At 47.3% G+C, this 23982-nt stretch overlaps 1 protein-coding gene across 4 annotated transcripts in view; it reads right to left on the bottom strand.

Annotated features, from left to right (window-relative positions):
• Nucleotides 1-21464: 21464 nt before the first annotated feature.
• The window catches only part of mapkap1 (MAPK associated protein 1), a 138458-nt gene continuing 135940 nt past the window's right edge, over nucleotides 21465-23982 (bottom strand). For 3 of the 4 annotated variants that reach the window (XM_007909517.2, XM_007909519.2, XM_007909518.2), the window contains one exon: nucleotides 21466-22350. In XM_007909517.2, the coding sequence (XP_007907708.1) occupies nucleotides 22228-22350 (123 nt within the window). In that variant the 3' untranslated portion in view covers nucleotides 21466-22227. Of the gene's footprint in view, nucleotides 22351-23982 lie in introns of all 4 variants that reach the window. The other variant, XM_042337268.1, reaches the window with a different exon arrangement.

Here is a 23982-nt window from a genome sequence, read left to right as displayed (position 1 = left end):
AGCTCCATATCTTTTTGTTAATAGTAAGGTTGACTCACTTTTTTTTCCATCATCGAAGGGCAATGTTAATCTATGTGGGTTGGTGGCTTGGGGAAAAAAACAATATTAACATCTCTTCCCTCCCCCTCTTCCCACAGTCAGATAGTTATCTAGAAATAAAATGTCTTGTGTCCTGAGTGAGTTACCAGTTATCAACATTGGGTCTGCTGACGAGACAGGACTTGCCCAGGTCCATCTATGTTGACAGTAAGAGAGTGAGGACTGGTATTCTTTCTAGCTCTTTACTATATAATGTTCCAGTTAAGGTTGTGATGGGGGTTTTCTAGTCTTTGCTCAGCTCCAGGGTCAACAGTATGGATCCTCGCTCACTGTATCTCAGTGTTGGCTCTTGTCTTCATAGCCAGAAAACCCAGGAGGCCAACACAACTAAAAACCTCTTACTCAGGAGGATATTTCAGCAATTGCAGCAGTTTCTGGATTGTAAATCTTGGGTTAATGATCTAAATTCACGTTTGTTTTTTTAAAAAATCTCAAATGTGTAACTCTTCTAACTATCACAATTGTGGGGATGGACAGTGTTTTTAAAAAGATTCCATAGAGTAAAAGAGCCTAATAGTGCCATAGTAATTAATCAGCAAAACGCTAGTATTTAATCAGCAAAACACAAAATGGATCTTTCTTCATAAGCTACGTTTATTTTTTACAAAATCAAAATTTCTAAAATATTTCAACACATTTTAGGATTTTTTGGGGTCAGTCTGGTGTCTGACACATGTGGAAACCCATCACAATGCTTAAGAGTCTCCAAACCAATTTTATGGATGAAAAGCATCCTGTTGGGAAAGTGCCACCTGCACACTTCAGTCCCGCTGCTGTGGAGGTTGTCTGAATATTTGATGGGAGAAAGGGGTCCACACGTTGATCAAGCCATATCCATACAGGATGTTGTTTAATAATTACCAGATTACAGTGGTGATTTTTAAGTTTGGATTTTTATTTCTTATTTCTTTAAAAAAAAACACGGCTTTCAACAGAAGCCCTGACAGATGTTCATTCACTATTACCTGGACTTTTTATTTACCACAGATCACTATTTACCTGGACTTGTATAATGGTTACTCCCCTGAGAGAGTGTTGAGAGAGAGGAAGGTTAAGGTTTAACTTTAGCACGGAATACACGTATATAGGTTTTGAGTTTTAGGGAGATTTACTAAGAAATGTCCAGGCACTTGGTACCATTGCAGTGCACATTGTTAATTGCGTAGTGTGTGTGGACAGTATTCACTTGGTGAGCTGTCGACAAGGGAATCTGATTTTACTACTGCAGTACTTGCCCACTCAGGATGTCGATTTGAAAAAAAAACTGGAAACAAGCAATTATTTATAGTTTTGGCTGTGCAAGGTGGGGGGGGGGGGAGGAAGAGAGCGCGAGAGAGAGTGAGTGGTCCTTGGCTTTTTAATCACTATTCTGTCGGCTTTCAGTGTTTTCCCATCCTCACAGACCCAGTGTCTTGCAGTGACAGACAGACCTCTGCGCAGTGACAGACAGACCTCTGCATTATTGGGATAACATTGAACGATTGCCACGTGGAGTGTGAGTTGTAATCCCAGCGTCTCTTTTTGTTTGGGGCGGGGGGGGGGGAGGGTTAGTTCAGTGTACTTTCAATGTCTGTCATGTGTTTCTGTTTGAGGGGATGGGTGTAGAATAGAGGCAAAGAACATATAGTATATTGTAAGCGTGTCTCGGCTAAGAACAAATTGTCTCTCTTCCTCATAAATGGCTGAAACCAACAGTTGAGTGTTTTGCAGTTGCACTTTTGAGTAATTTTTAGCGCTATAACTAGAAAATTATTAATGTTTTTTGATGAGAAGTGTGTATTGGACAGTAAAGCAGTTTTACCTTTCCCTTTACCTGGGTGTAGTCTTTATGTTAATACTGAGTAAACAAAAAAATCTAAATATACACAATTTGAACTTTAGTGATTGATTGGAGTTTATTTATTTTGCAATTAGACTTTTTGTGGAAATGTAGTTAATATTCAACTATTTATTTTTTAACATCCCTCAGAATCATTGCTTTTTTTTAAATTTGGGGCTTGGATTGGGATTTTAATGTCTTTAAGGAGATTTGTTTTTTTTTCCTTTTGCGGTTTGTGCCCACGTTACTACGCTTTGTATTTCCAGACTTCCCTTTTGTTGATGCGTGCGTGGAGCTGTCACTGATAACTTCAATTATTTGAACAGGGAAATCAATCTGTCGCTTTTATTTACATATTCTGTTGTGTGCTGACGTGCAATAGAGACACGGAAAGCACATCAATAAGGACCAAAACAGCTGAAACAACTTGTACCATCATATCTGACATCCTGAAACAGCAGAACAGTGAGGGGCAAACTCCAAGTGATTTAGTGCAGTTAGCAGCAAGAAACAGCAGTGAGTGGGATTTTTTTTTACATGGGAACTAACCTGAGCTAATTTCGCCCTGTGTGTTCTGTAATTTAACTGCGCATCACCTGTGTTGTACAGTTACTGTCTTCTTTTGAATTTAGAGCCTCTAAGAACTTAAGTTAATGAGCTTGCACAATCTTGCACACGGGGAAAATGTATACTGTCTTTAATGTGATTAATGTAATATATCATTCTATAAGGCTGATTAAAGGGAACAATTTATCCCACTGTGTGTGTCTGGTGATGAACGAACGGGATTCGTTTTTTGATAAAATGATTTCATCCTTCTGATATCAGCGCCACTTTGCAGGGAAAACAGTAGTGTTCAGCTTACCACAATATAGCCCATCACTATAGTCGCGTCAAACTTCACAGCATGATGGAGGCACCACAGGGATACACTGTGCGGTCTTAAAGCTGACTCAAATTGATCTGCTTTGCTTTAACCTACAGCTTGAAATGGATTTCAACAAATGCAATTTCATGATTGATCGTCATGTTGTTTGAAAACCGTCAGGTGGCTGTGCAGCACACGTGGGGTAACTTTTACCGGGCGAGCAAACTACAGGCAACAGCGGGGGCAGAAATACAGCTCCACACGATTACCAAGTCAATGCTGTTCAATAATCATTATGTTTGATATTGCACGTTTCATGTCAGGAGGACAACTCCAAACACTTCACAGAATTTGCTTTCACAGAAGTGACTATTTTTGCTAATTTGTGTGCAGCAATGTCGACAAACAGCCAAGAACTGAAAAAAACAATTTTCTAGTTGGCCAACAAAATAAATGTTCTTAGTTGAATATTTCTTGATTAACGCCCAAATAAATCCCGAAATATTCAATCCAAAAAATGAAATTGCACAGCTGATTGAACAGACTTACCTAGACTTGTGCGAATGTTGGGGGTGGGTGGGGGGGCTGCACTTTGATGGCCCCACGGGCCATAGATTATCCACCGTTAATTTAGGGGATTGTTGGCCAAGACACCAGGAGAATCTCCCTTCTCGTCCAAAAGCCTGTACCTCCTGACATTTCAGCGTCAGCTGAGACTGAACTCAAAGTCCGGATGTGGGATTGGAACCCACAACCTGAGCTGAGGATGTTACCAGCTGAGCCAGGCTGACCACACTCCANCCCCCCCACCCCCAGTCTGGTGCTGGGATGGTGACCAATTGGAGTGGAAGATCTCAGGTTTGTGGAGTCCTGTAGCTCAGTGGTTAGAGCACTCGCGAGTAAGCGAGAGACCTGAGTGAGTTCAATTCCAGGCAGAGGGCGAAACCTTGGGCAAGTTTCCTTACTCCACACAGAGCCTAATAATAATCCCTCCAAAACCAAAAACAATAAATTGGTCATTTTCAATCTACGACTGTTTGTGGGACATTGCTGTGCGCAATTAGCTGCCGCGTTTGCCCACAAATATACAGTCAATTCACTTCGCAGTGTATTCTGTGAAGCGCTTTGGGACGTCCTCCCGACGTGAAAAGCGCTATATCAAATGCAAGGATTATTATTATTATTATAACGTTTGCCAACGTGAGCTTCAACTCTCAGCTGAAATGTCGGGGAGGGTTGCTGGCTAGAAGGAAGCAAAAGTCTCAAGCCATATCAAGCGTCAAAACCCAAGGACACCTGCCCGTGGGAGGTGTGTGTGTGTGTATTCCCTATCAATAGGCAATATTGACACGAAGGAGGAACTCCTGAAAGTGGATCACGTTGTAACAACATTCTCAATGGTCAATATAACGTGTTTCCAGTTTCCCTGGTGGTGATCAGACCCCCCTCCCCCATCATTGAGGAGCCTTTCACACCTTGTAAGCTCATTATCAGGCACCACAGAGACTCGCTGCTTAACAAAAACGACAACAAATCACATTTGTACAGCGCCTTTCACATCGGGAGGATGGCTGCAACTGTATACTCATTACAACTTAACACTGTATATTCATTTGCAACACAATGCTTCTGATCACAGATTGTAAAACAGCCTGACATTGTGATGTTTTCAAAAGTGTTGCAAGTTTTCATTTCAGTGCAATTTCCCTGACCAACGGTGCGCGGTGCGGTGTGTGAGTGAGGGAAGGGACTGTCCTGTGAGCGGCAGTGTGGGCCGTGGCCGCCAGGTGTCAGGCTTGGACTGCACACAGGCTCCCAGGCTGGGCTTTCCCTGGGATCACTGCCCTCCATTCCTGGGGAAGCTCCATCAGGGAGAAGGGATTCGACTCCAGTTTCCGCAACAAAAAAAAATCTCTCTCCCTCCACGCTCCCCCCTCCCCCCCAGCTTTGCCAGATCTCAGGCCCATGTTGAGGAGTCTGTTTGGGGGTATGTAAGGCTGCCGACTGCTGTACATGTCACTACAGGAACAGTGAAACTCACGTGGCCCCAAACGTGTTAGGACACACATATAGACTCAGAGAATTGCACAAAAGGAGGCCATTCGGCCCATCGTGTCTGTGCCGCTCTTTGAAAAGCGCTGCCAAATCAACCCCACTCCCCCACTCTCTCCCCATAGCCCTGACCAACCCCACTCTCTCCCCATAGCCCTGACCAACCCCACTTCCCCACTCTCTCCCCATAGCCCTGATCAACCCCACTCCCCCGCTCTCTCCCCATAGCCCTGACCAACCCCACTCCCCCGCTCTCTCCCCATAGCCCTGACCAACCCCACTCCCCCGCTCTCTCCCCATAGCCCTGACAACCCCACTCCCCCACTCTCTCCCCATAGCCCTGATCAACCCCACTCCCCCGCTCTCTCCCCATAGCCCTGACCAACCCCACTCCCCCGCTCTCTCCCCATAGCCCTGACCAGCCCCACTCCCCCGCGCTCTCCCCATAGCCCTGATCAACCCCACTCCCCCGCTCTCTCCCCATAGCCCCGATCAACCCCACTCTTCCCATAGCCCGGCTTCCACCAGCCTTTCAGGCAATGCACTTTCATATATGCACACATACACACATACATGTGTACACACGCAATCACACACACAGATATACTGTACATCCATTTACACAATAACAAGAAATGACATTTACAGAGTGCCTTTCATGTCTGGAGGACAACAACAACAACTACTTGAATTTATATAGCGCCCTCCACGCTGGATGGCATCTCCAAGTGCTTTACAGTAACGGATCCCGGGACCGAGCCAGGGGGAGGGGGAGGGGGGGGATGGTGACCAAAGGCACGGTCGAAAAGAAAGGTCTTCAGCAGAGACCTGAAAATGGGAAGGGAGGGAGTGAGACAAAGGGAGTGAGGAAGGGTGTTCCAGAGCCTCGGGGCATAGTTGCTGAGGCACGGCCGCCGAGGGTGGAGCGGAGGACTTGGGGGACGAGGAGGAGGCCAGACCCGGAGGAACGAAGGCAACGCGTACTGTGCTGAGGAGAGAGGAGGTCAGAGAGGTCGGGGGGTGCAGAGGAGTGCAGGGACTTGAATACGAGGGTGAGGATCTTGAAGTCGATCCTCTCTGGGATAGGCAGCCAGTGGACTGGGGGGATCGGGGAGCGGAGTTTCGTGTGGGTGAGAATGCGGACAACAGAGTTCTGAATGAGTTGGATTTTATGAATGGTAGTGGAGGGGAGACCGACGAGGAGGGCGTTTGAATAGTTCAGCCGAGAGGTGACAAAGGCATGGACCAGGGTTTCAGCGGCTTTTGGGAGAGGTATTGGTGGAGACAGGCGATGCGTCAGAGGTGGAAGAAAGCGGTGCTGGCGAGGAGCCGGATGTGGGGGAGGAAGGATAATTGGGGGTTGAACCTGACGCTTATATTGCATATGGGTTCGGAGAGTCCCAAAGCGTTGGAAAGTCAGGGATTTGACCCAAGATGGGGATTAGGATCAGGAGGGGTAGAGGGCAGGGAGGGTAGGGGTTGGGGTAGGATACACATACACACACAATCACACATACATACACTACAGTCACACACTGATGTACATGTGTACATGGGCACCTGGCCTGCAATCTGAGCTGTGTTGTCGGGAGAGGTGACTGACTGGCCCATGGCTGATCTCTCCTCACAGCAGGCAGATGGGCTGATTGGGCGCTTGTGCAGAGGCAATGAAAACGGGGGTGGAGGGGTAGATAAAGAGAAGCAAAATACAATAAAAAACGGAACGTAGGCATTCCCCCCACCCCATCCTTGCTATTCCCACCCTGTTGTCCTCCCTGCTTAACCTCACCCTCTCCTAGGACTCAGAGAGGCTGTTATTATCATCCTCAATTCCTCTCTCTCCCTCCCCTCCACCCTCATCACCAATCTCCTAAACACACTCTGTTGTAATTTAGTTTTTAATAATAATTCTTGCATTTGATATCGCGCCTTATCAGATCTTCTAGACGTCACAAAGCGCTTCATAGGATATTCTGTAAAGTGAATTGACTGTATGTTTTGTGGGTGAAATGCAGCAGCCAATTGCACACAGCAGTGTCCCACAAACAGCTGTGGATTGAGCAACCAAATTATTATTTATTTACTATTTTTTGGAAGGGATTATTACCTCCGTAAAATCAATCCTAAGGTTTTGCCCTGCAGGGAATTGAACCCAGGTCTGTCGCTTGTGAAGAGAAAGGAGAGAGAGAGAGAAAAAATGATAAAACACAAGTGACATTTTGAAATGTAAGAAACCCGTGAAGCTTTAGTCAAGACAGAATCTTAGTCAGTTACTTGTTCATCTGTCTGAGACAGTGAGATAGCACAGGTCCTCTGGCAGGACGAGTTCTGTACGCCAAGCCCCACATTAGGCTGACACACGGAATGTAATCACAGCTGTAAGTCCGATGCTGGGGCCTGGCATGATGTGAGCAGTGGTAATTAGCCGTTTCATCCGAAGCTGTTCTCTTTAAGAGGCGACTGACAACTCTAACCAAACCAGAGCAAAGCAGTCAGTGAATGTACTGTTACCACTCACAAAAAACATCAGTCTGATTCCTTATCTCTCTCCCTCTGGAGTGACTGTGTATTTTATGGGCGAAATGTGGCAGTCAGTTTGCGCACAGTAATGTCCCACAAACAGGCATTGAGTGACCAATTTTTATCTGGAGGATTGTTAGCCAGGACGCTGAGAGAGAGAAGCTCGCTTCTCTTTTCGATTAGTGCCACAAAATCTTCAACATCCACCAGAACAGGCGGACAGGATCTCGGTTTACCGTCTCATCTTACGGACGGCATCTCTGACAGTGCAGCCCTGACCCCGGCACTGCACTGGAGCATCAGGTTATATGAGTTCTAAGTCCCGACGCGGGGCTTGAACCCACAATCTTCTGAATCAGAGGCGAGAGGGTGACCCACCCAGTCAGGCTGTAATAGACAACTCAGGCGCGGTCAAAGGGGCTTTTGTCTTAAGGCAAATAAATACTGAGATGAAGGATCTTCCTTTGGGTGAGTTTGGATGACAGAAGAATGAATATATATTGGTCTGGATGTCAGACAGTCCGCATTCTGCCGCCCAACACCTCGCGGGGATCTATGACCTGACTCACCTGAAGGGAAAGCTTCAAAAACAGTCACTTCACTCAACAATAATTACTGTCAAGCACTTTGAAATGCTTCGATGAGTTAAGGTGCTATAAAAATATTGTTGATAATAATCTTTTGAGATCATAAAGCAGCGAAATGTCTCACAGGTAATTCCCGTGGTGAAACACAAGGAGAGATAGAGGTTTTTTTATATATTCTTTTAAGCAGAGATTCACAGTGTAAAATTCAACTAAAGGTAAATAATAATCCTTGCATTTGATGTAACTCCTTATCACGTCTTCGAAACCTCTGAAACCACTTAACAGAATACACTGTAAAGTGAATTGACTGTATATTTTTGGGCGAAACGCGGCAGCCAACTGCGCACAGCAGCGTCCCACAAGCCATCGTGGATTCAGTGGCCAAATTTTTATCTTTGTTTAAGGGATTATTATCCTTCAAAAAATGAAAAACACACATTGTGTAAACTGTCTTAAAGTCTACCATTGCTTTGTGTCGTGTGAGGAGAGTGTGTGTGCACAGAATAGATGCAACTTTTTTTTTAATATAAAAATACCCAGTTTAATAATGAAGAAAGGTGAAACGTAAAGTGCAACCTTCACTTAACGGGAACCTGGTGTTATAATAAGAGCCATTAAACCAGGCTGGGCGCGCTGGGAGAGGTTAATGAGGGGCACACACAGCGCGGATGGCAATGTAATATTTTCCCATTTATGAATTCAGCGACTGGAAGGATAGAATCCGGGAGATGGGAGGTGGGGGGAGGGGAGGTGGGGGGAGGGGGGGGGGGAGGGGGGGTGTTGGGGGGAGGGGGTTGGGGCTGAAACATTGATGTGAATTGTAATTAATGTAGCAATGCCTGTGGGGGAGGGGGGAGGTTTTTTTAAATGGATGATTACGCTAATAATGAAGACTCCGGATTTTCACAGGTTCTGTCTCCAATGTCACCGTAATAAAGCTATGGTGGGGGGGGGTGAGGGGGTCTGGCTCCGTCACTTGCACTCTCGCCTCAGAAGGTTATGGGTTTGAGCCCCAGCTCAGGGCTGGAGATCCCAGTCCAGGCTGACACTTCAGCACAGTGTGTGTGTGTGGTGGGGGGGGAGGGAGAGTGCGTGGGTGTGGGGGTGGTGTGTGCGCGCACGTGTGTGTGGGGGTGGGGGTGTGTGTGGGGGTGTGAGTGTGTGGTGTGTGTGCTTGGGTGGGTGTACATGTGGGGGGGGAGTTGAAGGAATGGGGGAGGGGGGAGCGGGGTGGGGAGTGGGGAGTGGGGGGGAAGTAAGGGAGGGGAAAGTGCTGCAATGATTGAGGCACCGACCTTGGGATGAGACCTTAAACCAAGGGCAGACATTAAAGGGAGTTTCTCTCCTCTCTCCCATTGTTCGTCCCCCAGTAAATCACTCCCGGCTGTTTGTGATATCTTACAACCATCACTGCGATTACACTACACTGCAGTCACTACACAGGCACTTAACAGTAATTAAGGTTTCGCCCGCCCGCCCGATTCCCGAAACCTTAGGCAAATTTCTTTACACTACACACTGTTTACTGAGCAGTAAGGAGGAACCCGCTTGTTAGTCGATGGGGGGATCGCTTTCCAAATGTAATAATCCCTTCAAAATAAATAATAAAATAAATAATAAATTAGTCCTCAATCCATAACTGTTTGTGGGACGCTGCTGTGTGCAATTGGCTGCCACTTTTCATCCATAAAATATACAGTTAATTCACTTTACAGTATATAACACGCTGTATCAAATGCAAGTATTATTATTAATAATTAGCTTCCCACCCCCCACCTTTCCCCCTCTTTTCCTAATGTAGGAATGAATACCCGAAGTCGCTCTAAAAGTGTAAATTAAAATGAACTCCACACATTTGCCACAGAGACACAGAAAAGATTCAGCCAGACAATAACTGGCGCATCGAACCTGCCGAAAGCAGGTTTCAAAAAAGTGCCTGTGTTTAAAATAAAAACAGCCAAATGTTTGAGCAGGATCCTGTGTGAATAATAAACCCACATCTTCCCACTCTTAAATCCTGTCACCTCTAATGGTGTCACATGGGATTGAAACCAGAGAACATTATTTCTGAATGTAAACTACGAATGATACAAGAAGTGCCATAAGCTGATAAATTGCAGATTAAATGACTGCCACACTTCACTTCACGTCCCCCCACTGTTAATTTCACACGTTCTGCTATTCAATGCTTTCAGACCTGTCAATTTCGACTAACCGCGAGAGGCACTAAAACACTTGCCGGTGACAGGACAGGATCAAGAATGATGAACATCTTTCCCCGGCAAAAAAATCTAAAGCCGAACTCAGGTGAATTGCATGCATCACTTATGCACAAATCAGCAGAATTGCCAGTGTGAGGGAATGATAGCCGGAGACATGACATGTAGATTCCCCACAAACCCGGTGTGACAGGGAGACAGAGCGAGAGCGAGAGAGAGAGAGAGAGAGAGAGAGCGGGACTGGCAATGTCGGTAACACCGCAAACCTGCTTCAACTGCAACAATGTCGCATAAATTACTTCCTCACTTTGTGAACCTTTGCTCCTCAAGACACCACACACACACACACAGATAGCTGTGCCGGCTTCATTAACCAGGACACAGAGAGAGAGAGAGAGAGAGAGAGCGACACACACACAGACAGAGAGAGAGAGAGACATAGAGCGAGAGTAAGACAGAGAGAGAGAGACAGACAGAATGAGAGAAACATAGACAGAGAGAGACACACACACACATAGACAGAGAAAGACAGAGAGAGGTAACAGATAAAGAGAGAGACATAGAGCGAGAGCGAGACAGAGAGAGATAGAGAAACACAGAGAAAGTGAAAGAGAGAGACGTGGAGAGAAGAAACAGAGAAAATAGACAGAGAGACAAAGAGAGAGTGAAAGAAAGAGACGTAGAGAGGTAGACAGAGACAGAAAGACGTAGCCGGAGAGAGATGGAGAAAGAGAGAGAGAGTTGCTGTGAGCAAATTGGCTGTCCCATTCACCTACAAATACGCAATCGCTAAACTTTACAGTAAATCCTGTGAAGCGCTTTGAGACGTCTCGCTGACATGAATTAGGTTCTGTCCCAATTGCGAGGATTATTATTATTATTATTATTATAACCTGTGTTTGCGGAATAAAATACCCAGAAACTGTGCGGAGACCAGAATCCACGTTAAGCATTTCCTCCCAATGTTTCACACGTAAATTTAACCTGACGGCAATTAATGAACTCAGGAGTCACCGGTTATTTATGATTTTAGCATTTTGGGCTTGCGTTTTAGTGCTTTATGTTGCCTTGTTGGGGGAATCTTAGATGTTGAAATTAATGACAAGCGCAAGGCACCTCATTTATAACAGCTTAATTATGCCTCCGCATTCTCCTGACAATTATGGCGATTGGTAGCTTTTACGGTGTCGGTCGGGAGCTTCTTTTCCTCCTCATTAGCCAGATCCTGAAATTTCCCAGATTCAGAAATTCCTCCGTGAAAAGGAATAGAGATAAGACAGAGTCAGAGAGAGAGAGAGAGAGAGAGAGACATAGACAGAGAGACACAGAGAAAGAGAGAGTGAAAGAGAGGGACATAGAGAGACAGACAGAGACGGAGAGAGAGTGCGATTTAAGAACATAAGAATTTGCCGGCGAAAGAAAACCAAGGTCCATCTAGTTGGCCTTCCGCTGTCCCGCCAGTCACAAGTCGTGCCCCAAACTATACACCGTCCGACTCTTTGGGAATGTTTTGCAGCCGGAGCTTTAACATTTTCTGTGGCGACTCCGTGTCCCCAGAATATGCGTCAGCTCCTAAAATACCCCCAGACGCCCTGAAACCTTCACGAGCTTTGGATATTTACTGCGCTGTGCTGATTCCTCCTCGGGGGAGGTGGGGGAGGAGCAGGAGAGGGGGAAAACAGGGGAGCACGGGAGGGGAGAATGGGGTAGGGGGAGCGGGGGAGGGGGGAGTGGGGGAGGAGAATAAGTCTTCACCTCGGACAGAATTTTAATCCCTCGAGTGGTAGGAGTTTTTCGGATTCTGCTGCAGTTACATCAAAAACGAGACGAGCTTTAATGATTCTCTGTGCGGTTGGTCTGAAGCTCATCACATTCTCACTCATTATCAGCCATCGACTAATTCCCTTTGTCCTCAGTCACTGAGGCCATTTCCTCACTGAATCCACTGACGGAGTCCCCAGATATTATGGTGTGTTTCAGCTGTTACTTTCGTGGCGATTTTATCAGGGTCGAAGCTTCTCAAAGCTTTTCCCAGGGTAATCACAACAATAACAACAACAACAACAACGTGCATTTCACCCTAAAAACACGCAGTCACTTTACAGTATATTCTGTCAAGCGTTTTGAGTCATCTCAACAGCGCAATAAGGCGCTATATCAAATGCAAGGATTATTATAATTTATATAGCGCCCTTCACGCGGAACAGAGTTAAGTGTAGTGACTGTTCAGGAGTGCTGCAAGGTTCCAGCCCACAGACAGACTGCGTAGTGACAACTCATTGTGTAAATATAATCTCTCTCCCCTCCCCCCCCCCACTCCCTCTCCCTTTTTTCCACAAGCGAAAAATAAAATAAAATCCACTCAAATCCTGACGCTGGTTCGAACGCCTGAGTTTGCCGCTTGGTTGAATATTGATCTTTTTGTCATATTGCTCTGACATTTATTTCCAACAAAAATGTCAATATCTTTCACTGGGACAAGCAGCAAAACCCAGAGGTCTGCCACTGCTGCCTACCCGCCACACAACCCTCCTTATCACCATCTCTCACACACACACACACACAGAACCACAGACACACAGACAGACACACACACACACACGGACACAGACACAGAACCACAGACACACACACAGACACAGAACCACAGACACACACACAGACACACACACACACCCACTCGTGATCTCTCACACACATCGACAGGTTCAATGTGGGATCTTTAATATCCACCTTATAAACAGGTCCATCGACTCTTACAAAAGGCCGTCACCTCTGACAATCCAGGGCTTCCCCCCAGCCCTATACCAGAGCCCACTCAGAGTGAGTGACAAGGGGTTTGAACCCACAACCTCCTGACCCAGAGGTTAGGACAGCGCCAGCTGAGCCAGTCTGACGTATCAGCGACTGAGCAAGTTCCCTGCTCTCTACTCTCTACATTTACTGATCAGTGGATGTTACAACTGCTCTGACCTGCCCCACTGTACACCCCGGGCTGTAGTGTGGTCTCTCAGTGGTTTGTTGGTTTGTGGCTAAAAGCTAATAATAATAATAATCCTTGCATTTGATACAGCGCCTTATCACGTCTTCGAGAGGATTCAGAGCGCTTCACAGGATACACTGTGAAGTGAATTGACTGTTTATTCTGTGGGTGAAACACGGCAGCCAATTGCGCTCAGCAGCGTCCCACAAACAGTCGTGGATTGAGTGACCAAAGTATTTTTTGGGAGGGATTATTTCCCCCGAAAAAGTGACTAATAACCGGGTTCTTACTTACTGCCAGTGACACAGACGAGACGGCAGCAGCGAGCGAGTGAGTGAGCGCTCACCTGGCCTCACATGTGGGGGAGCAGAGAGCGAGCACCTCACCCTCCAACCCTTCACAGCCCCCACCACCCCTACCCCTGGGCTGAGTGTGGGTGGGGGTTGGGGGGGGGGAAGGGGTCAGGGGCAGAGGTGTGCCTCGAAGCCGTGACTGGATGTAAACACAAGCCCCTGCCTGTCTCCTGCAGCCGGTGATTGATTTAAGGCTCCATTTTTTTTGGCACACAATTAACTCTCATTGCCCGGCCTCCACCTTGTACCACTGCCTCCACTCGCTCTCTCGTCCACCGTCAGTTACTGGCCTTTAGAGGTCAACACAGGGATTGTCCTTCAGATGAGATGTTAAACCGAGTTCCTGTGCAGGACGTTAAAGGTTTTGCGGCGCTGTTTGAAAAGAGAAGGGAGTTTCTTTCTCTCTCGCCCTCCCTCTCTCTCTCTCCCGGTTTCCTGGTTGATATTCCCCCAAATAAAAACATTGGTCATTCGCTCCAGCATTGTTTGTGTGCTGTTGGCTGCCGTGTTTCGCTCACAAAATACACGGTCGCTGCATTACACAGTATGTTCTGCGAAGAGCGTCGAGACGTCTCAACGACGTGATATCAAATGCAGGGATTATTTATTGTTATTATTATCCTTTGTCGCGCTGATCTGCACTGGATGCGAGTTCGCTCTCACTTGTGTCCCAAGACGTCAGCCCACAAACAACCGAGTCTCTCTGCCTGTGAGATTCGGAACGAGGCTGAGCGTGTAAGTGACGGAGGGTTAAGGGGGCTGCGAACATCGGTCTCTTCCCCCGTCTCCCACCCCACCTCCACCCCCAATCACCACCACAAGCCCTTAGGGAAATGCGTTGGAGACTGAGAAGCAATGTGGAGACCCTGGTGAAGCACCAATTAGAAATGACCAGTTAAGGAGGTTGATTGGAAGCTGCCACGCTGTGTGAACCCATCACCGAGTGGAATCAAATCCAAACGGTTCGGCTTTATTAACTCGCTAAAGCTTACGGCACCTGGGGGACGCGAGTCAGTTGTACAATAAAATCTATTGTGACTGGTGAGGAGAAATGAATAAATGGGTGCATTATTTTTCATTCAGCGACTCAACATCTGTTTGTCTGATCGAATGAGGGAGAGATGGAAAAAGTCAACCACAGATGACAACCAGCGGTTTTCCCCCTCGAACTTTCCCCGGGTCCGAAGAGTTTAGAAAGGAAGGAACGAGGCGTGGGCGGATTCTGCAGTCACACGTCTCCGCTGACGCTGTCTCCTGGCTCAGGCTGACGTTGGGCACGGCTTCAGTGCTTCACTGTTGTCCTTGGATGAGAGAGGAAGCCCGGGAACCCGATTCCACCTGATCTCAGCCCGTGGACCACTTTGGTCTTCCAATAAGAATCCTTGCATCTGATACAGCGACGTATCACCTCGTCAATACGTCTCAAAGCGCAGCACGGGATATACTGTAAAGTCTAGTGACTGTGTATTTTGCAGGCGAAACCTGGCAGCCGATTGCGCACAGCAGGTTTAAGATGGGACAGAATTGGGAAACGCTCTTTTAAGTTCAGTCTCAACTCTGCCCACCATCGGTGACCGAGCCTGTGGATAGCACAGAAAACCTCCCCCCCACCCCCCTCAAAACCCCCTCTACCTCATCTGTCTTCAAATCCCACTTTAATATCTACCTCTTTGATTCACAGACCATCACCGTTCCTCTCTCTCATTGTCGCTCGGTGTCTAATCCCCATCTCTGTACAGATTGTACACACACAGACGTGTACACACACACCACACTCGTATGTAGGCACAGGTGCAAACCCTGGATTGTCCAGTGCCTTGGGATGTCATCCCAACAAGCATTGTGTTAATGTAAATTTGTATTGTTCACACACACAAACACAAGCCTGTGCACAAGTGAACACTTACACACCTGTGTACACAGGCTTGGTTGAGTGGCTGTGATGTCCCTCACCTGCCAGTGCTCACTGTTGGGGTTGAGGTGAAGAGTGAGGCTGTCAGTATATTTGTAAGTGAGGGGGAGAGGGGGGAGGAATGAGTGAGACACAGACCCTGGCCGGGAAGCTGTGATAGAGTGGAGCTGAGCACAGTAACAGGAGATGATCAGCCTCTCTCTTCACAGTCCTTCCTACCCTCAAACATGAAGCACCAGGTCTCCCGCTCGACCTGTCTCCCCCCTCACTCTGCCACAGCGTCAAAACTTTACTGTAACTTGACATGAAATGGTTTATGGTTTGGTCAGTATCCAGCTTTCCCCCCACCCCCACACCCCAACACACACCTCCCACCCCCACACACACCCACATACACACCCCAACACACACACACACCTCCCCCCCCACCCCCCCCCACAAACACACCCCAACACACACCTCCCCCGCATACACGCACCCACATACACACAACACACACCTCCCCCCCACACACACATCCACATACACACCCCAACACACACACTTACCCCTGCTCCCCACAACATCTCCCTCCCCCCCATTCCCCCCACCCACACGCAGACACAGCTCCAGTGACCTGGTGTATAACTATGCAGCACAAGACACCTTTCACTGGAGCTCAACCGGTAGGAAGTGCAATCAGTTTTCCCGGTTTCTGTTGTAAAAGAGTCTCATAATTCATAGAATTCATAGATTCATAGAATGTTACGGCACAGAAAGAGGCCATTCGGCCCATCGAGTCTGTGCGGCTCTTTGACAGAGCGTCACTTTCACTGACCCCAATCACCAGCTTTCTCCCCATAACCCCACAAACCCGTCTTCCCCAGATACCTATCCAGTTCTCTCTTAAAAGCTGTTATCGAATCGGACTTCACTGCCCTTTCGGGCGGATCATTCCAAATTCGAACAACTCGCTGAGTGAAAACATTTCTTCTAACCTCCCCTCTGCCTCTTTTGGTAGATATCTTAAGACTGTGACCACAGGTCACAGACACACCTACCAGCGGAAACAGCTTTCCCTATCTCGCCTGTCGAAACCTTTCATGATCTTGAAGACCTCTATCAGGTCCCCGCGTAACCTTCTCTGCTCTAATGGGAAAAGTCCTAACTTCTCCACTGTCCTCATAGCTAAGGTTCCCCATTCCTGGTATCATTCTCGTGAATCTCCTCTGCACCCTTTCCAGGGCCTTAATGTCCTTCCTGAAGTAAGGTGCCCAGAACTGGACGCAGTACTCCAGCTGAGGCCTAACCAGTGTTTTGTATAGATTAACCATAACCCCTACTCTTAAAATCTATGCCCCTACTAATAAAGCTCAGTACACCAAATGCCTTTTTTACTGCCCTATCTACCTGCCCCACTACCTTTAATGATTCGCTTACTTGAACACCCAGATCTCTCTGTACGTTCACCCCCCTTAAGATTGAGCTCCAAGTCTATATTGCCTCCTATCATTTTTCCTACCTAAGTGTATCACCTCACACTTATCCACATTGAAATCCATCTGCCACATGTCAGCCCATTCCACCATTCTGTGTATGTCTGCCTGCAGTTGGTTACAGTCCTCCTCACTATTTACTACCCGACCTAACTTGGTATCATCTGCAAACTTGGAAATAGTGCTCCCTATGCCCAAGTCCAGATCATTAATATATATTAGAAAGAGCAGTGGTCCCAATACCGATCCCTGGGGGACACCGCTGCACACCTCCTTCCATTGCGAGAAACACCCATTAACCACCACCCTCTGCTCTCTGTCACTCAGTCAGTTCTTAATCCAAACTGCCACTGTCCCCTTAATACTGTGGGCCTCTAATTTTTATATTAATCTCTTATGCGGAACTGTGTCAAAAGCCTTTTTGAAATCCATGTAAATAACGTCCACCGCATTTCCCTCATCAACCCTCGCAGTCACCTCTTCAAAAAATTCTATTAGATTTGTTAGGCAAGATTTGCCTTTAACAAATCCATGTTGGGGGTCTCTAATTACCTCGTGTTCCTCCAAGTAGAGATTTATTCTGTCCCGATTATGGTCTCCAGTAGTTTTCCTATTACTGAAGTGAGGCTGACTGGCCTGTAATTTCCGGGCTTGTCTTTCTGCCCCTTTTTGTAGAGGGGGTAACATTAGCCACTCTCCAGTCTCTTGGCACCACTCCTGTGTCCAATGACGATTGAAATATAGTGGCCAAAGCCTCCGCTGTTTGAACCCGTATCTCCCACAGCAACCTTGGGTGAAACCCATCTGGTCCTGGTGACTTATCAATTTTGAGCCCAGTCAATCTTTTCAGAACTTCCGCTCTGTCTATAGTAATCTGATCTATTTCCTCTACACTCTCATCCAATACTGCGGCGTTTGGGGCTTCCATTTCCATTGTGAAGACAGATGCAAAGTACTCGTTCAGTACAATTCACTTTACAGTCTATTCTGTGAAGCGCTTTGAGAAGTCTAGAAGACATGAAAAGCGCTATATCAAATGCAAGGATTATTATTATTATAACAATTATAATAAATGACTGTTTGTGGGACACTGCTGTGTGCAATTGGCTGGTATAATCTCATAATTCTGGCAGTTGATACAGGGCCTTCTCCTCTCAAAGTGCTTCACGGAATATACTGTAACGTAGAGTGACTGTATTTTGTGGGCGAAACGCGGCAGCCGATTGCTTCAATGAACTAAACTGACACAAAAGTGGGCACCGGTTTTTGAGTGACAGCTTTTCACCCTCGGGTCCGGGCTGGAGATCAGTGATGCTGTTTGTCAGATCCTGGTACAAGTTACTGCTGCAAAGCCAATTGCTCTCTGCAGACTCCGCGGTGAACCTGGGCCGGAGTCTCACCTTCCGCAAAGCCTCTGAGACTCACAGATCAACCGTCCTGACCTGAAACCACTGAGTGAGAGAGAGGGGGGGGGGGGGAAGAGGAAGAGAGAAGGGGGAAGAGGGAAAGAGGGAGGGGAAGAGGAAGAGAAAGGGGAAGAGAGGCGGGGGGGGAAGAGGGAAAGAGAGAGGGGAAGAGAGGGGGGGGGGGAAGAGAAACAGGGTGGTGGGAAGAGAGGGAAGAAAGAGAGGGAGGGGGAGAGGGATAGAGAGAGGAAGAGAGATAGAGAAAGGGAGAGATAAAAAGAGAATGACAGACAGGCCACCCCCCGTGTGACTGACAGCCGGGCTACAGACCAGTTGGCAGCTTCCTGCCAATTGAAATTTGATAAATCAGTTGTGTTTTGATCCCAGTGGTAATGAAACATCTTTCCCAGCGAGTTCATAAAACCATCAGCACAAAAAGAAGGGGGAGAAGTTAGAGTTTTTGTGGGGACGAGGGATTTCAAGTTGCCTGTGAATGTGATTTATAACCGTGCCGTTAAATTCATTTAATAATCCTTGCATTTGATATAGCGCCTTATCACGTCTTCAAGACATCTCAAAGCGCTTCACACAATATACTGTAAAGTGAATTGACTGTTTTGTGGGCGAAACACGGCAGCCAATTCCATACAGCAGCGTCCCATAAACGGTCGTGGATCAAGTAACCAAATTATTATTATTACTATTATTTGCTGAAGGGCCGGTGTCTGTGGCCGTGCTCGACGCTGGGAGTGAAGCTGCCATCGGGGACATGTTACAGACTAATGTCTTTGTTCTCCCGACCTGAAAGGTGCTATACAAATGTAATCTTGTTGTTGTTTACTGAGGTTGTGGAGAGAAACAAGGTGAAAATGCTGAGGAAATGCAAAACCAAACCAATGGCAATGGCACACTGCACTGACCACAGCCGCTCAACTTTACTTCTGTTTCTTCAACAGGTAAAAGAGGTTTTACACAGCGGCTGATCATGTTCAATTGTTTCCAAGGGTTTCAAAAAAAGTTACTGCGTGCAGAGCAACTGCTGTCATATGGGCAAACACCACACCCCTCCCCACACACACACAAACACATACACACATAGATACACACACACACACAACTTGGATTTATATAGCGCCCTCCACGCTGGAAGTGTGCTTCCGGTAATAGATGGAGTAATAGATAGTGGAGTCCTGTAGCTCAGTGGTTAGAGCACTCGCTTTGCAAGTGAGAGACCTGAGTTCAATTCCAGGCAGAGGGCGAAACCTTGGGCAAGTTTCCTTACTCCACACAGAGCCTAATGATAATCCCTCCAAAACCAAAAACAATAATAAATTGGTCATTTTCAATCTATGACTGTTTGTGGGACATTGCTGTGCGCAATTGGCTGCCGCGTTCGCCAACAAATATGCAGTCGATTCACTTTACAGTGTGTTCTGTGAAGCGCTTTGGGACGTCCTCCTGACGTGAAAAGCGCTATATCAAATGCAAGATTATTATTATTAGATCCCGGGACCGAGCCAGGGGGAGGGGGAGAAAGGTGACCAAAGGTGCGGTCGAAAAGGTCTTCAGCTGAGACCTGAAAATAGGAAGAGAGGGAGCGAGGCGGAGGGAGTGGGGAAGGGAGTTCCAGAGCCTTGGGGCATAGTGGCTGAAGGAGCGGAGAATTCGGTGGGCAAGGAAGAGGCCAGACCCGGAGGAACGAATGCAACGGGCACTGTTTTGAGGAGAGAGGTCAGAAAGGTAGGGGGGTGCAGAGAATTGGAAGGATTTGAAGACAAGAGTGAGGATCTTGAAGTCGATCCTCTCTGGGACGGGCAGCCAGTGCAGTCTGGCAAGGACTGGGGTAATCGGGGACCGGAGTTTGGTGCGGGTAAGAATGCGGGCGGCAGAGTTTTGGATGACCTGGATTTTATGGATGGTAGTGGAGGGGAGACCGGTGAGGAGGGCATTTGAATAGTCCAGCCGAGAGGTGACAAAGGCATGGACCAGGGTTTCAGCGGCTTTTGGAGTGAGGTATTGGCAGAGACGGGCGATACACACACAAACATACATACACACACATAGGTACACACACAGACAGATACACAGGCAGCAGACAGATGTAAAAAAACGAAATCAATAATAGGTCACTCGATGCTTACGTTATACTCGTGTGCGTGCCTGTGTGTGTGTGGACACCTGTGTGCGTGCCTGTGTGTGCGTCTGCCTGTCTGATACCAGTGAATGACCCTATAAAGCAGGAAGTACTCAATAGAGCCTTGGAACAGGGAGACAGATAATTCAGGTTCGAGTGAGACGAACGGCTCAAAACAAGGAAAAATGTTGCATTGAGAAGCAATGGCTGGTGAGAGAGGTTTATGTTCAGGGTCACCAACAGGATGTGGAGCCCGGCTTCAGCTGCGGATAAGTGTCGAGACTCAACTATGGCTCCCAGTACCTTCCAATCCCCCCCTCCCCTTCACCCCATTAACCCCATTATGCTGCTGGGGACAAAATCTGCATCGAAAACGGATTGAAATGCGTCTGGTAATGGCCTGTCCGGTCCTGTGACTGGGCACAGGAGGATGGCAGGTGTATTGGAAACAACAAGGTTTCCTCTTGTCACCATCATTACATTGATACCCACAACAGCAGCAAGGCTTCGCTTGATGTCCCAGTGGAGACATGCTACATCTGATCTCTACGGATTCCAGGACGCTGGGATTTCATTCCCGGTCTGCTGTGGTCATCCAGCTGTGATCTTCTCTCTCTCACCATCCCACCTCCCCCCTCAAGCACAGCAAAATGATGAATACAAACTCCCAGTTACCGACTTTTACATGCATCACTGTAGGTACATCATCAATGGTTTTAGCTGGTTGGACTCTAGCAGTTACCCCAACGCACTCTCTGGGGTCCCAACCTGCTCTTGCCAACCTGCGCCTAATACTCTCCAGAATTAGGTAAGCAGAGTGCGTCCCTCCAGGGAGAGAGAGAGAGAGCGCATTCCACTCCAACAATCTATTTCTGGGATTTCCGTGTGTAGATGAGACGTGTGGAATTCTGAGTTTGGTTTGGATGCTCTTAAGCAACGGTGATGGGTTTCCGCGTGTGCCAGACACCCGGCCGACCAACAAAAGATAGGACAATGGCAAATTGAAACGGTGAAAATAAAAGTTGGGTTCATGAAAAATAAATGTTTTTTTTGGGAAACAAAGTATTTCTTTATATATATTTTGCCACAAAATGTGTTTAAACTTATTATACATTCCCAACCTGTCCTGAAATGATGACAGTGTGTACGCCTGCCCCAGCACAGGGCGGTTACACAGCAGCGAGCAGGTACCACGTGGGAACCGTTTACAGATCACAGTAAAAACCAAGGTTCATTTCCTTCGCAGGTCATAAAAAAATCATTTCAACTATTTACCAAGTATTTGTCCAGTAATTGTGTTATTGTTGTTTAAGAATAATCCAAAAAAAAAGGGAATTTGACGTTTTCTTTTGTTCCGCATGATTTGATATTCACCTTTGATCATGTGACAGACTTCACACCTTGATCGTGTGACAGGTTTCACACACATCCGTGTCCAGTCCACTGTCAGCCAGCGCCGCTCCTCATGTCCACATTTTGGGGGGGAATTGGCTGTTGAATTGGGGATCGAAGTGTCGGGAAGCGGCACAGCCTCCTCTCTGCTGTCTCTCTCTATGGGCGATGGCAAACAGGACGACCCCAAGAGATTTAAAAACCCACCTGCCACTCAGGGCACCTGGGGACACGACAAGAGCTGAAATGTTTCCCTCGATTGTAATCAGTCTCCTCGCCCTCGGCGGCGGCAAACCTGAACAGTTCATGGTTCCACTGGCTCCTCTGCCAGGCCGGGGGAGGGGGAAGGGTACCTTTCTCAGTGGGATAGTCCGGCCGGGTGGGCAGTGGGTTGGCTTGAGAACAGCCCTATTGTCCTGACTTTTTGTCCTTCTGGAAGCTAAAGCTTGTCCGCCTGCTCAGTTTCCTTTGTTTCTGAGCCTGGTAATCTGCTCGTGCCGAACTCGCTCGCGATTCCAAAATATAGTTAATCTGATGAGGGAAAGAAAAAGTCAATCAATTGATTTCACAACAAGCCGTAATGTTAAATAAGCCTCCTTCAAAGTACGTCCCAAGACCTTCCTCTTCGATCGTGCCTTTGGTCACCCTCCGACCCCCACCCTCCCTGCCCTCCACCCCTCCTGATCCCAACCCCCAGCTCGGATGCACGTCCTTTACTCTCTAGCGCTTTGGGACGTCCTCTGGACATGAAAGCTACAAATGAAGATATTTGTAATCAATTGTTTTTGGAGTGTGACAGACCTGCAGTCAGTCACGTGTTGCAGCACAGAAGCAGGTCTGTTGCTTGGCAACACCTAAATCGATTTCAATAATGTTGGGAGAATCTGATCTTTTTTAAGGTCAGCTGTTTGTTCAGGCAGAGCCCCAGCCCCTCTCTCTTATGTGCTTAATAATCGACCATTCGTTCAGGCAATGGGTCAACGACTTGATTTTAATAAATTACTATTGCTGACAGCCCTATTAGCTCATACACCATCCACCACCTCCTGGGCTCAGTGCCTTCAGAGACACAATGGCCACCACTCAGTCCTTCACACACTCCTTCACCTCGCCCCCTCCCCCTCCCCTGCCTCTTTCAAGGCCTGTCTCAAGACCTTCCTCTTCAACCATGCCTGCGGTCATCCTCCTACCCCTTGCCTCCCTGCCCTCCATCCCTCCTGATCCCAACCTCCCAAATCCTTGACTGTCCAGCGCTTTGAGACGTCCTCCCGACTTGAAAGGCTCTGTGTAAACGTCATTTGTTGTTGCCCTGGTCACTATAAAACTCTGCTCCCACCTCAGTGGCTGATGGATAAAATCCCAATTTGGTAACATTTCTAATGAAATGGTTCTGTTTCAAGCACAGCTCCTTCATTGCTTGTTTGCAGATGGCTTTTTTTTAAAATGAAGCCTGGAGATTGAAGTATAAAGGGTTAATGATCTGGGAGCGTTTTTCTTCTCCGGGAAAAATGACTTCTCCAATGAATTGAAGTACTCTGCACAGCGAACGGAAAGTTTTCACAAATGAAGCAGGTGTCTTCGGATTGCTGCGTTAGGCAGGTTGGTGACCATGAGAGTTCATGTGGCAGGTCTGAGGGTTAGTAGCAGGGAAAGCCAGTCCCTTTACATGCAGTTATCTGAAAAAACAGTTACTGTCCTCAAACTGGAAGCCCACTTACACACGTGGGTCTAGGCCACGCCAGTCACCAAAATTAGTCATCATTTTGCTGAGCGTTTGAGGGAGTGACTGTCTGATGCCATTTGCCCGGCCACAGACAACCGTGAGGTGAACTGATGATTAACCTGTGAAAATGCTGTCAAAACACTGGCTTCTGACACTAAATTAATAAAACGTTGTGAGTATCAATACAAATTTTCAAGACTGAGGTGGATAGATGTTTGTGAGGTCAGGGTATCAATCAAGGGTTATGGAACTAAGGCAGGTAATTGGGAGTTGACGTACAGTTCAGCCAGGATCGTACAGAATGGCAGAGCAGGCTCGAGGGACTGAATGGCCTCCTCCTACTCTTATGTTCCTCGTACGCAACCCAGGGAGAGGGTATGAGAGGCTCATGGACAGACGCTGCTGAAATGGAGAGAAAATGGCAGGTTGGGGATGAGGAG

The sequence above is a fragment of the Callorhinchus milii genome, unplaced genomic scaffold (assembly GCF_018977255.1).
Source record: "Callorhinchus milii isolate IMCB2004 unplaced genomic scaffold, IMCB_Cmil_1.0 Scaffold8, whole genome shotgun sequence".
Taxonomy (NCBI): domain Eukaryota; kingdom Metazoa; phylum Chordata; class Chondrichthyes; order Chimaeriformes; family Callorhinchidae; genus Callorhinchus; species Callorhinchus milii.
This window is presented reverse-complemented; position numbering and strand designations above follow the sequence as displayed.